The sequence below is a fragment of the Felis catus genome, chromosome A1 (genome assembly GCF_018350175.1).
Source record: "Felis catus isolate Fca126 chromosome A1, F.catus_Fca126_mat1.0, whole genome shotgun sequence".
NCBI classification, from domain to species: domain Eukaryota; kingdom Metazoa; phylum Chordata; class Mammalia; order Carnivora; family Felidae; genus Felis; species Felis catus.
In genome coordinates, this window is record NC_058368.1 from 132,531,071 (window position 1) to 132,546,060 (window position 14,990).

Consider the following 14,990-nt stretch of genomic DNA (forward strand, 5'->3'; position numbering starts at 1 on the left):
GAGTTCATTCTGTATGATTCCATTTTTATTAATACCAAAACAGACAAAAATAAGATATGCATTAGAAGTCAGGTTTATCCTTAGGGGGGAAGTTATCAGAAGAGAGTCTGAGGGGTATCTTGGGGCGCTGGTAATGTTCTGTTACATGATCTGGATGCTGGTTATACAGCAACTAGCCAGGTGAACACTTACGCACACATTTCTGTATGTATGTTGTACTTATTATTTTTAATGTTTATTATTTAATTTTGAGAGCAAGAGAGAGCAAATGTGAGTGGGGGAGGGGCAGAGAGAGAGGGAGAGAGAGAGAATCCCAAGCAGGCTCCGCACTGCCAGCAAGGAACCCTGAACTCACACACTGTGAGATCATAACCTGAGCCGAAATTGAGTCAGATGCTTCGCTGGCTGAGCTACCCAGACGCCCCTGCATGTTGTACTTATATAAAAAGGTTTTTAAATAACTTAAGATATATATGTACTGGTTTTTTTAAAAATGGGACTACATGTAAAATTGAAAAGTCTCCCTCTCCCTCTAGATCCCCAGACTCTTTCTTCAAAGTCAAGCACTTTCCAGTTTCTACAACATTATTCCAGAGATTTTCTACACAGACACCAATATATTCTTCCTAAGACAGAGATCTTCAAACAATATGGAAGCTCCATGAAAGCAGCAGTATTTGCAGTTTTTGCTCACTGTTGCATATTTATATTAGTCAATTATTAACTAACAAACTTTGCTTATAAGTTGCATGTTGTTCCAGTTATTCATAACAAAAGCCTTTAAGAAATTCCTGCTTCTACTCTCTCATGCCCCAAATACAAACAAATCCTATTAGGTATCCAGAATTTGGACACTTCACTCCACTACCCAAGCCAGTATTCTCTCTCACATGGAATTCTACAACAGCCTAACTCCTTTTCTTTAACTCTTTCCTTCCATCTTTGCCCTCCTCCAATCTGTTTTTTACACATCAAAGTGATCATTTTAAGTAAGATCAAGTCATTCTTGTCAAAATTTCACAATGGCTTCTCTATTTTAATCAGTAAAAGCTGAAGCTTTTCCAGTGGCCCACAAAGCCTTCGTTACATATAATTCCCTATTACTTCTGATTATAGCTCCTATTTCTCTCTCCTTCATTAGCTATATGCCAGCCACAGTGGCCTCTTTTGCTGTTCCTCAAATACACCAGACATGGTGTCCTAGGGTTTTTCTCTAATGGGTTTCCTCAGTGGGAATATTCTTCCCTATATTAGGGCTTGAATAAATTCCTTCACCTTTTTCTTTTTTGAGGCTTTACTCAAATCTCACCTATTCTTAATGATTTTTACCCTGATCACTTTTTCTTTTGTCCTTAGTTCTTACCACTATTCTAACATTTTACATAATTTACTTATTTAGATAAGGATATGATTTATTGTCTTATCTTCTCCTTGCTAAAATGCTAATTCCACAAGATTATATAGCTTTTTGTTTGTCTTGTTTACCAGTATATCCCATGTTATCTAGAAGTACCTAGCACACAGTAGGCACTCAAAACTTATTTGCTAAAAGAATAGACAAATCCTCACCACTTAGCTTCATGCCTTGAACTTAGATGATGCATCATTTTTTTTTTTTTTTTTTTTGGAGGGGAAGGATGATTAAGCTTTGTTCTCAAAATTGATAATAACGTGTGATGTTCTATCCATTCTTCTGTTCAATTATCTCTGTGGCAGGAACTGTTAAGAATATTGGTTGGGGGGATGCCTGGGTGGCTCAGTTGGTTAAACATCCGACGTTGGCTCAGGTCAAATATTATGGTTCAAATTTGAGTCCTGCATCAGGCTCTGCGCTGACAGCCCAGAGCCTGGAGTATGCTTCAGGATCTGTGTCTTCCTCTGTCTCTATCCCTCCCCTGCTTTTACTCTCTCTCTCTCTCTCTCTCTCTCTCTATTGAAAATAAACATTGAAAACAATTTTTAACAATAAAAAAAAGAATATTGGTTGGGGTTAGGGTTCTATGACTTTAAAAACCAAAGATGATATGAAGAATGACTCTAAGACCCTAACTTCATTTGCATTAACATAGTGAAATAATACCATATCATTAAAAATCACCAATCACTTTGATGAAATGCTTCAGAAATTCTAACCTCCAAATATTTCAGTAACTATAAACATACTTTTTAACAGAATAAATATAAAAATACTTTTACGTATTCAAGTAAACGAGATCTAGATGTAATCCATTTCTGATTTTTCTGTGTAGCTTGATTACCCATCATAACTGAACAAATATTTATTAAGTTCCTTCTACCTAGATACAAAGATGAACAAGATGCATGCAGTCAACATAGAGAAGAATGAAGAATGCATATTGTTCAGGTTCGAATTAGTAGAGGAAAACCACACCACTTATGTAAACAGAAAGAATTTACTATGAAGAACTGCTAACTAGGTGTAGTTATTAACTAGGTAACTAAAAGGGTAAAAAGTACTCAGAGGTATCATGTGGGAAAGCAAATGTAGGAAGCAGCTATCACGCCCCAGGAAAGGGGGAATAAAAGGCACATGCTAGAATTATTAAAACTTAGAAACTTATAGGAAAGTCCCCACGGATCTTAAGCTCAGGTCTCTAAGGAAAGTGGTATCTTCTTGTGAGCAGTGAAATTCACAGGAACCCAAGTAAATGGGAACCAACGGGAAACTAACTCTACCTTCCAACCTTCCTTTCCCGTCCCCTGTTGATGGAGCCTAAACTAACAAGAAGCTGGCAAAGCCGATATGTGGTTTGTAGAGTTCTAGTCCAAAAATCACAGGGCAGAAGAAAGAAGAATAGGACTGAAGTTCAAGGCAATTTAATAAATGGCATACACATCAATTATTATAATTCAATATGATAAGCTCAAGACTTTTGTGGTTACAGCCTCACCACATTCATATAAGTCTAATTAGATATATAAGAGAAAAAGCTTTACAATTAGTAATAAGTTTAGCTCTGCAGTGATTTGCAGTCAACACAATTACTAGCAATATGTCAATAAGGGTAAAATACACTACAGCTTACTGGGAATTCCTAGGGCAATAATTACCTTTCTATCACCAACTCATGAAAGCAGAACCAAATAGAAATGAATAAGACTGACATTTTTGCTCAAATAATCTTAAATCCAATTCATTTTAAAAGTATATTATCTGGGGGCACCTGGGTGGCTCAGTCAGTTAAGCATCCGACTCTTGATTTTGGCCCAAGTCATGATCTCATGGTATCATGATCTCATGACATGATCTGAAAACTGGTAAAACAAATTGCTTCTGATACCTCAATCATCAAAAAACATGGGATTACTGTGATATCAAAATTAAGAACCAATGAATTAGAGCAGAGATAGGTAGTACATGCTAGAAAGGCATCCAAAAAAAAAAAAAAAAAGAACAACAGAGAGTTTCAAAGAAAAGCAAACATTTGAGCTAGACTTTGAAAAAGGATTTCCACTATCAGAAAGGGGAGATATAAGCCCACCAAGCAGAAAGAATAGTACATGCTTGGTAAAGGAGAGTTAAAGGGCTTCGCATGACTAAAGAATGACAAGACATTAAAGAGTTTCTAGAATCCATAGTTTTAAGCTGGGGAGGGCACATGAAGTAGAGGACACTGATATGGTTGGTGGAGCAATTCAAGGTTAGAGACCATGCCCTAAGCACAATGTTAATGCACACAGTAACAAATAATAATAATATTAAAATATTTGTTAATAAAATAGACTAGTGCATACCTCTGATAATTATGTTTAACCTCCTTCTTAAAATATGTCCTAACCACATTTAATCTACCTACTTGTTGCAAAGTCTTTTCACAATGAAGACAGGCTGTTGAAACTTGGGACAACAAAATAGTCATATCTTCTTGTTGCTGCCTGAGCCAGATCAGTTTTTCTCGAACATGAGCATCAACAACACTTAGAGCCATTTCTTCTTGACGACACAGAGTTTCATGAAGATCAGAAAAATAAGCTCGGACACATGACCGGGCATTCTCTGCAGTACCCGGTACCTAAAGAAATAGAAATTAAACAACTTTAACCATAACAAAGATTTTATATGTGAAATAGTGAAAATTTAAATACCATCTATGTTCTTAAAAATTGCAGAATTGCTATCTCCACACAAGATCTTTCTCCTTAACCACAGCCTTTGGACATCCAACTCTTTAAATAACATCTCAAGCAAAAGAGAATACCTAATCTTCAGTCTCTTCCACTGTCAAACCTAGTTTCCTCCATCTCAATAAGTGGCAATGCCATCCTCCACATTGTTCAAGCCAAAAAACAAAAACAAAAACAAAAACAAAAACAAAACTGGAGTCACCCTTAATACTTCTCTTTCACATCCAATAACAGTCCCTCAGCAAATTCTGCTGACCACAAAACATATTCAAAACAACATACCCAAAATCTGATCAAGCCTCATCACCTTCACCTCTACTGACCTGATCTATGACATTATCATCGCTCACCTGATTATTACAATAGTTTTCTAATTGGCCTCAATAGATCCACTACTGCCCTCTACAGAGTATTTTCCACCTAGCAGCCAGACGGATCCTTTTAAAATGTTAAGTCAGGGGGCACCTGGGTGGCTCCGTCGGTTAAGTCTGACTTCGGCTCAGGACATGATCTCACGGTCCGTGGGTTCAAGCCCCACGTCGGGCTCTGTGCTGACTGCTCAGAGCCTGGAGCCTGTTTCAGATTCTGTGTCTCCCTCTCTCTCTGACCCTCCCCCGTTCATGCTCTGTCTCTGTCTCAAAAATAAATAAATGTTAAAAAAAAAAAAGAATATATTATAAAAAAAAAAATGTTAAGTCAGGAAGATGATTATTCTTTTGCCCAAAACTCTCTAATGATTTCCCATTCCACTCAGTAAATGACAAAGTCCTTTACAGGGAGTGTTCAAGAACAGACTCCCTGAAAAAGCAACATCTGAGCAAAGACCTGAAGAAGGTGACTACAAGATTATCTTGAGGAAGAACATTTGTGGCAGAAAGAAAAGCAAATATCCATAAGACCCTTTGTGATCTCAACACCTGCTATGCTCTCCTCAATCATTCTACTCTAGATGCATTTGACCCCCTCACAGTTGCTGGGTTTTTTAATTGAAGTGCAGTTGACATACAATGTTGTATTAGTTCTAGGTGAATAACATACTGATCTAACAATTCTACACATTACGTGGTACTCAGCACACTAAGTGTAGTTAGTATCTGTCACCATACAACGTTATTACAGTATTACTAACTATATTCCCCATGCTGTACTTTTCATTTCCATTACTTATTTAATAACTGGAAGTTTGTACCTTTTAATCCTTAAAAATATGAAATACTTTACAAATTTATGTGTCATCCTCACACAGGCACCATGCTAATCTTTGCTGCATCATTCCAATTTTAGTTTATGTGCTGCCAAACTGAGAACTCCTCACAGTTTCCTAAGTGCACTAGGCACACTCCAACTTCAGGGCCTTTGCACTTGCTCTTCTCTCTGCCTGGAATATTCTTTCCCCAAATATTAGCATGGTTCCTTTCTTATCTGCGTTAGGTCTTTGCTCAATGTCCCTTTCTTAGGGAGTCTATCCAGGAACACCCCATATAACACTCCATAGCACTTAACATACTTTTGCCATTAGTACTGACCCCTTTTCCACATTAGAATGTAAACTGCAAAGGCAGAGCTTTTTGGCAGTGTCTCCTTAGCTAGAACAATGCTAAAACAGTGTCTAGCTATTGTATGGGTTCCATAAATACTCACTGAAGGAATAAAGTATTTCCACTCTAGCATAAAATGTCCAGTAGAACCTTCAATGAAGATGGACACATTCTGTATCTGTGTGGTTCAATATGGTAGCCATTACCTATATGTACGTGAATATACTTGAAATGTAACTAGTGAAAATGAGGAACCAAATTTTGTATTTTATTTGATTTTTAAATAATTTATGATTATGATTATGATTTTGACAGAGTGAAAGAGAGAGAGAGAATTAATCTTCAGCAGGCTCCATGTTCAGTGTGGAGTCGGGCACAGGGCTCAATCCCATGAAACACGAGATCATGACCTGAGCTGAAAATCAAGAGTCAGATGCCTAACCAACTGAGCCACCCAGGAGCCCCTAAGAGCAACCTTTCTTAATGCAAATCTGATTATGTTATTTCTATGCTAATTCTTCAGCGGCTCATCACTGCCCTTATAATCAAGTCCAACCTCTTTAACAGAGCTAATAATACCTCCATGATTTGGCCCTTAACTCTCCAACATTTTTTTCTTGCCCTGTCCCATCCAATACTCAAAGATTCAAGTGTAGTGAACTGAGTTGTTCTATATTATGTCCAATTCTCACTTCCAGGCATTTTAACACGTGCTTCCCTCTCTGGGACAACTCACTCCCCACCACACTCTTCTCCCTGACTAAATTTCTTCAAGTCTCAGTTTAGACACAACATATTCCAGATAGCCTTCCCTGAGGCAGCTAAATTATTGCCACTCTTATGCATTACTAAGGCATCCTGTACTTCCCCTACAAAATAGTTACTACATTTGAAAATGTCTCTCTTCCATGATGGATTATAAACTCTATGAAGATAGAGACTTTTTATAAAACTTGTTTTCAGTGACTAGTGTAGTACTAGCACAATGTAATTGCCCAATAAATTAAAAAAATGAAAAGGTGAGAAGTACAAAGGGTAAGAAAGTACAGAAGGAAGAAAAAAATTCCATACATGTTCTGTGTGGGCCATTCCAATTCCATCTTCCACTATTTGTTCTCCTCCTTCAATGTGCTGAACAATTCCAACTAATTTTCTGGAATAATCTGAGATTTCCTCAGTGAAGGTCCGTATACAGTGAGCCATATCTAAAATTGATGCTCGGATCTGGTTAGCTTCTGGTTCCAATACTGAATGCTAAAATGCAACACAATTATAGAAAAGAACTCATGGTACTGACTAACAATATAAAATGCTATTTAAATCACTCCTATAATAATAAGAAAAAGCATCAGTCTCAAGTGGCTTTTATAACACATTTACAAAAGCACAAGATAGTAAACACTAATGTATATTCATCACAAAACTATTTATCCTTCAAAGAAATAATTTAAAATTTGGGAGTCCATTTATTGTTAAATAAGAATCCAAGAGACTCACTTTATGATTTTACCACAAACATCAGTTCATCAAAAGACTTAAGTACTGTCAAAACAATCCAGTTCATTAAGAAAACATGCACACAGAGAACTTTTGTTTCCTGCTGGAAAGCTATTTTTCAATGAAGAAAGAATCATGAGGCTTCTGAAATTTTTGTTATGACATTCAGAAATTGAATCTCTCATTTCTTTCATGCTACCAAGCTCAACTCATTCATCACTGAACTCTTCTTCAATCCCTACTTGGCATAAAGTAGTCAATGGAAACAAATGGTAGGCTGATAAACCAGGTAGAGTCATCCAGTCTAATTATAATCATACCTTGTGACCTTGGTGTTTTCCATACTCTTTGCAGACACAGCACATAAGTGGACTAGTCTGACAGCCTTCTTCCAAGCAAACAAACTCAATGGCGTGTACCTGATGCTGACAGCACATGGTTTTCTCATGAGGTTTGTCAGCCAGAGGCACTCGTCTGTGCTTTGCTAATGTCTTCGTAGAATGAGTAACTTGAGAACATTCTGAGCACAAGTGAGTTGCACACACAGTGCAATATACAGACGCAACGTGAGCTTCATCTTCATCACAACGAATGATACTCTGATAAACAAAAAATTAATGTCTTCAAATTGAACCTCCATCATTACAACATGATAAATTTTAAAATATAAAAGCCCATAATCCTTCCTTTTTTCCCCCATAATCTTTTCTTAACTGACCAGGCTTTACATGTGAAAATATACTGGCAATTAAGTAAAAAGGTCGTTTACTACTCACCTAAGAAAGTATTCATTTTGTTTTCTGAGGGTTTTTTTTAATAGTTTATTTATCCGAGAGAGAGTGCCCTTGCATGTGCACACAATCAGGGAAGAGACAGAAAGAGAGGGAGAGAGAATCTTAAGCAGGTTTCACGCTATCGGTGCAGAGCACTATCCAGGGCTCAATCTCACGTACCTTGGGATCATGACCTGAGCCAAAATCAAGAGTCTGACACATAACCAACTGAGTCACTCAGACACTCCAAAAGTATTCATTTCTATAGGTAAGTGAGAAGCTATTTCCAAAACTTATTATCAATCCATGCTATGAATTTGGGGCCAAAAAGAGAACTATCCTCATAGATTTACAGTCAGTGTAAAGATATCTTCTATGAAATCCCTTCAGCTTATACGCAAGAAACTGAAAACTAGAGGCTAGAAATCTCTTTTTTAGAAATCTTTTAAGACTAAAAAAGAAAGTTGATAATAAATACATCCCCACTGCTTTAGTTTTCAATTTTATTAAAGATTTTATTTTGCAGTAATCTCTATACCCTATATGGCACTAGAACTTACCACAACCCTGACAACAACAGTGGCATGCTTCACCAAGTGAACCAGCCAGGCTCCCCCACCACTACTTTAAATACCACTTATCATGGTGATGTGGCAGAAGAAGAGAAGTGTGAAGGCTACTGTGAGAACCAGATGTGTGCATAAGAATCAGATGCAAAGCTTTTAAAAACACAGATGCTCAGACTCTAACCTATGAAATTCCAATAGGTTATAGATGAAGCCTAATCAGTGTATTTTTTTCTAAAACTCCATAGGTGAGTTCACTGTATAATCCAGGCTGAAAAAGCACTGATTTAAGCTAGTTTAAAGAAAAAATAAAAATCCTATGTTATATATAAGCTCTTAAATATTATTTCTAATTTTCATGAATTACTAAAAAAGCATTTCAACTTGAAAAACTTTATATAACAGATAATCAAGAATGTTTTGAAAACTTATGATGAATATTAAAAGGCCTAATTGGAAAGGGAGCAATCTGGCATAAATTATTCCAGAAATAAAAATTAGAAAAAACACCAATGGTATCATTAATTATCATATTAAATTTTAAAATGAACCCAAAGTTCAACAAGTAAAATAAAAAATACATGTCTTCTATTTTTCAGACATGATTAATATTTACAAGGACAACATTAGGTAATATTCTAATGTCTTTTGAAAGATAAAAGATATAGCATGTGAAGGAACTGCAAAACTTTTAGGAAACAGTGCTCTGGTTTGAAATTCACTTCAGTGATTCACTTTATATAAAGAAATCATGATCTAATAGAAGAAAAGTAGAAATCAATCTGACATTTGTTTCCTTGATTCTAAACCTGTGGTTTTAAAGTTGACCACTGAAATCATTAACTGTTATTTACTACAACTATTCTTATATCTAGTACAGTATATGAGCTATGCATATAATTAAGTGTAAAAAATGTATTTTAACCTGTGTTAATGGGCAGCATCCTAATATTTACTGGATGACCAGCCTGTTGGATAGAGTATACTTACACATTTAAACTTTTCATGAAGATATTTATAGTATTAATTCCCTCAAGAGCTACTGCTATCTTTAAGGCATTTGGCCTCTACACTAAATGGCCTCTTTGATGGAGTTTCTCTTTCTTTCTTTGCACCATACTGTTTATTGTTGATTCACTTTTGCATCCTCTTGTTTAATGTAGCTTCCACTTCTTTTTACTTTTCCATAACCTTCTAACTCTTGACTTTATCCTTGGATAGAACTGAATTATAATAAGGAGGTAAGTTTATACATAAAATATACTTTGGGTATAGTATTTTCAGTGAATTCAAGTTTAAGTTTTACTTTCTATTCAGTTGGGAATATTATTTCCTATAAAACTGTAATGTAATGAAAAGTTGTGTTTCTGGATTCCTATCTGCCGAAGCAAGTGAGGTAAGATTATACTTATATTTTAAAATAAAAGAAAAAATTCAGGCTCATAATAAATATTTTAATAAATTCAATCAATACCTCTCCAGATATCCCAATGGCTTCTTCTGCAACTCCATATTGGCCAATATGTCCATTCTGTAGTCGTTCCAAAAGCTCCAATAAAGCAAAATTTTTTTTCAATCCCCAAACACCTGAATCTCCTAAAACAAATATAAAAATAAAAACTAAATCTAATAAAATGGAATATTAATCATTTCACCTCATACCTAATAGTAATTTATCATATATTTATTAATATCATTAATAATGTCTAAATTTTCAAAATTCAAATTTTCCCTAATTTCTTTTTATTGCTAGAACTATTGTCTTGATAAAAATTCTCTTTAAAAAAACAGAAACTCCTGGGGCACCTGGGTGACTCAGTCAACTAAGCATACCACTCGATTTCAGTTCAGGTCGTGATCTCATGGTTTGTGAGATCCAGCCCCAAGTAGGGTTCTATAGCGATGGCAGAGAACTTGCTTAGGATTCTCTCCTTCCCTCTCCTCTGCTCTCCCCTACTCATGCTCTTTCTCTCAAAATAAATAAACATTAAAAGAAAACTTGAGCATTCTTTTTTTTTTTTTAAGTTTATTTATTTATTTTTAACAGAGACAGAGAGAGTGCAGGTGAGCAAGGACGGGAGGAGCAGAGACAGGGAGAGAATCCCAAGCAGTCTCTGTGCTGTCAGCTCAATCCCACAAAATGTGAGATCATGACCTGAGCTGAAATCAAGAGTGGGATGCTTAACTCTTGTTAAGTCACCCAGGCGCCCCAACTCTTCAGCATTCTCAGTAAAAACATAAAGTTCTACTATTTTTCTTTATACTTTTTAAAAACTATTGTCACTGACTTTTACTGCATATATTAAAACAAGTGCTTTAAAATACTTTTTACAGCAACCTCCAGTAAGAAATACATTTTCCCTTTCAACACAGGATAACCTACATATATGTATATATGTATGTATATGTATGTATGTACACATACGCATACTTACTTATATATATATATTTACTTGTAAATACTTAGATATATGTTTACTAATATATATTTATATATGCATGGTTTTAAAAATATGTTCATATATAATATACACATCTGAAAGAAAAGTTTCACACACCAATATTCACCTTCAGAGTGCAACACACATTTTTTTTCCATTTCTTCTTTAAAAAAGCATGTTCACAACCAATTAAATTGATTTCATAACTAAAAATTAGCTATGATTTGTGTTTGAAAACCACTGTATGAAATATACACTTAGCTAAAATAACTCCTCTAAGTAAACTAGAACTAGAACAAGTGAAGATAATCCTTTTCCATATATCTCTTCTAACCTAGAACCCTACAGTAATCAATGACTACACAAACTCCTTTTCACACAAATAAACCAAACAATTCTCAATCTTAAATACAATATATTTTCCTACCTAGATCTGTTACTTGTCGATCAAAAGGGCAACGGATTGCTCTTCCATGAAGAGGCAGGCGGGTAAGACAGTCATGACAGACTGTGTGGCCACAAAGCAGAAGGCGAGGAACTTTGTCTCCTTGCAAAGAAAAGACATCTTCACAAACTCCACACTCCAGCACCTAATAATTGGCATGGGAACATGGGCTCTTTAAATGATCTTAAAAGCATACATACTTCAGGCCAAAAAAAAAACTTGATCGAACATATTAAATCAATCTTTCTAAGTCACTTTATTTCTCCATGAAAAAAAACAGTCTAGATTGTAAAACCTTAAATCACCTTTTTATCATATCATCTGACAGACCCTACCAAAACTATATCATAGTGAAATCTCCTTGAAATGTCAAGTGTTAGGGACAAAAATAATGTAAATATCATCTTTATCTTTTGAAAATTATGACTTGATTCATTATATCAGAATCTGTACACTATATAATTCTACCGAAGTTGCATTCTTAAGCAATTTCTCCGAAATTACCCCCCAAAAATCATCATTAATTTTAACAAAAATAATCTGAAATATGTACTAGGGTGACATTTAACCCTTGTAAATAATAAAGAACCTGTTCAGAAAAGACTATAAGTAACTTTCAAGTGTCTTCTAGTGTTTATATTATATAATGTAAAGACAAGAAATCAGCTAAGACTTAAATTTCAATTCCTTGTTCTCAATTAATAAATAATTCCTCTCGGTTAGAAAATATTTTGTCTATATAGTTCCAATTACAGGCACATGACTTGCCCAAGGCCATGCAGTCAAAGGAAAGGCAACAAAAATCAGCATGATTCCCAAGCACATGAGTGCTTTTAGAATTAAGTCAACAACCTATATTTTTATTAATGAAGTACTGTTAGTACTGTTACTTCCAAATATAGCTGAAATGTTTCAGAATTTTATTTTTTTTTAATACCCACATTGAACAATTATGCCACAAACTCTTATGTCTGTCATCCATGACCTACTACAATCTGTCCTCTGTCCTACTGCTTTATTGCAACCCCCTTCAGACTCTATTCTCAAACTATATGAAACAATTTGTAGTTCCTAGAACAGGATAAACTGTTTTTGCCTCCTTCTTTATGCTGATGCTGAGGAAATAGCTAAAGAGACATTTTTCTTGTGGATTCTCTTTTTAACATTAGTAAACTAACAAATTTCTAAACAACTATATCTCTCAGCCTACCCACACAGGTCAGTCCAACTGAAATGAGCACACTATCCCTTGGGCCATCATGCACCATGGATAAGTGTTTAATCTTAACACCCCAGAGCACTTTAATTCCCTTACTGGCTTTCCAGCCTGTCTTTCCCTGTTAGACCAAAAAGCCCCCAGAAACAGGGCATTCCAAACAACCAACCACTAGTGTGCTTATATAAATAAAATCTGACAAAATAACAGTTTTTAAAAAGAGGGGAGGCACCTAGGTGACTCAGTAGGTTAAACATCCAACTTTGGCTCAGGTCACCATTTCATGGTTCTTGAGTTCAAACCCTGCAGCAGGCTCTGCACTAACAGTGCAGGGACTCACTCACTCACACACTCTCTCTCTCTCTCTGTTCCTCCCCCATTTGCACTTTCTCTCAAAATAAATAAACTTAAAAAAAATTGTTTTAAACAGTTCAGCCCAACCACCATCCCCCAACAAGTAAATAATGCAAGACAAAAACCAGAAAATGCTTAGTGGAAATCACACTTAATATATTAAAAATATTAGCTCTGTAATTAATTTGGACTTAGTGCATGAAATACAAACATTTTTCACTGTAAATTCATAACTTCTAATTGGCTTGCATCCCAGTATGGTTCAAGACAGTCTTAAATGTAATACATAGTTCACAGAAAAAGACATGAAAACAACTCTTTAAATACATGAAAAGATGTCCAATCTCACTCAAAAAACTTTGAAATGCAATTAAACCTACACCAATATACTGTTTTCAGTTTTCAGATTAGATCAAACAGGTCAATAACTCTTTGTTGTGCTGGTGAAAGTGTGGGAAAGCAGGTATTCTTTTTTTTTTTTTTTTTTTTTTTTTTTAAGAGAGTGCACCAGCAGGGGAGAGGAGCAGAGGGAGAGAGAAAGATAGGGGGAAAGGAGGGAGCGAGAGTGAGAGCTAGAGCAAGAGTGAGAGAGAGAGAGAGAGAGAGAAAGAGAGAAAGAATATCTCAAACAGGCTTCACACCCAACACAAAGCCCAACATGGGGCTGGATCCCATGATCCTTGGATCATGACCTGAGCCAAAATCAAGAGTCGGATGTTCAACCAACTGAGCCACCCAGGCACCCCTACATGGTTTAGTAATTCTATTTCCAGGAATTTATCCTACAAATATATTACACATGTGTGAAGCAGTCTCTATGTTATTCCTTATAGCACCATTTGCATTTGCAAAAGATTGGAAACAAAGTAAATATGTACCAGTACAGACTAGAAAATATAGTATATTCATGTACTGCAAACTATGCAGTCTATGGAGAAAGAGGAAGTTTTCTATGTACACAAACAGAATGATTTCACACAAATAAAACAAAGTGAAAAATGATACATAGAATACATAGCTTTTGCATTAAACTGAGGAGTGAAAGAGCATATATTTATATATATGTTTTTATACAGGCATACTAACTTTCTAGCAGACTATAAAGGAAATTAATTACACTGGAATAGTGGTTCCCTATGAGGAAGGGAAATAGCTAGAAACAGTTACACATAAATTATGTTATATATACAAACTTAAATTTAACCTACGTTTTTAAAAAAGGCAGGAAAGAATTTTTATTTAAACATCCTCACTTAGGGGCGCCTGGGTGGCTCAGTCAGTTGAGCGTCCGACTTCCGCCCAGGTCATGATCTCACAGTTCGTGAGTTCGAGTCCCACATCAGGCTCTGTGCTGACAGCTCAGAGCCTGGAGCCTGCTTCAGATTCTGTGTCTTCCTCTCTCTCTGCCCCATCCCCACTCATGCTCTGCCTCTCTCTGTCTTAAAAATAAATAAAACATTAAAAAAAATTTTTTTAAACATCCTCACTTAAATATCAAATTCAATCAAATACAGAAAAGATACAACACAATTAGATGTAAAACAAATGCAACATTTTTAATAGATGTTCTTGCTATTCTAACATAAACTTATTTATGACCATATACTCCAAAGAATCAAATTAAATTTTACTTAGTCCATTCATACCTTGTATCTGTGACCCCATAATTATAGAAGATAAAAAAAACTTAAGTTGCTACCACAGGTTTTTTCAAAAAGCACTAGCAACATACAACTGATTTATAAACCAAACATGGGTCCAAAAATAAAGTTATTAGATTATTTCACATCAACTCAGTTAACAATAGAGTAAGACATTCTTTCTTCAGTATTTATCATTAGGAAGTGTGGCTAACAGCCCAAGAAATTAAATCCTAGATAAGAGAAAAGCTCTTAATTCTATAAACTTCACAAATATGCCAAGGAGAGCTACAAACTTATCACATGTAAATAAAACTTTAATAAACCAGACCATATTTTAAAAGTGCTAAGGAGACTCACTCTTCAAAAGAAAC

At 35.4% G+C, this 14,990-nt stretch overlaps 1 protein-coding gene and 1 non-coding gene across 3 annotated transcripts in view; both read right to left on the reverse strand.

The window, feature by feature from the left end:
* Positions 1–14,990, reverse strand: part of TRIM23 (tripartite motif containing 23) — a 36,032-nt gene that overhangs the window by 18,979 nt on the left and 2,063 nt on the right. For both annotated transcript variants that reach the window (XM_006927759.5, XM_019834938.3), the window contains exons 2-6: positions 11,389–11,551; positions 9,995–10,116; positions 7,502–7,780; positions 6,756–6,938; positions 3,819–4,034 (exon numbers count right to left, since the gene is read on the reverse strand). In XM_006927759.5, coding sequence (XP_006927821.3) covers positions 3,819–4,034; positions 6,756–6,938; positions 7,502–7,780; positions 9,995–10,116; positions 11,389–11,551 — 963 coding nt within the window. The remainder of the gene's footprint in view (positions 1–3,818; positions 4,035–6,755; positions 6,939–7,501; positions 7,781–9,994; positions 10,117–11,388; positions 11,552–14,990) is intronic.
* On the reverse strand, positions 5,348–5,454 carry LOC111556767. The gene has a single exon (XR_002736500.1). It is a non-coding gene; the product is annotated as a U6 spliceosomal RNA (small nuclear RNA).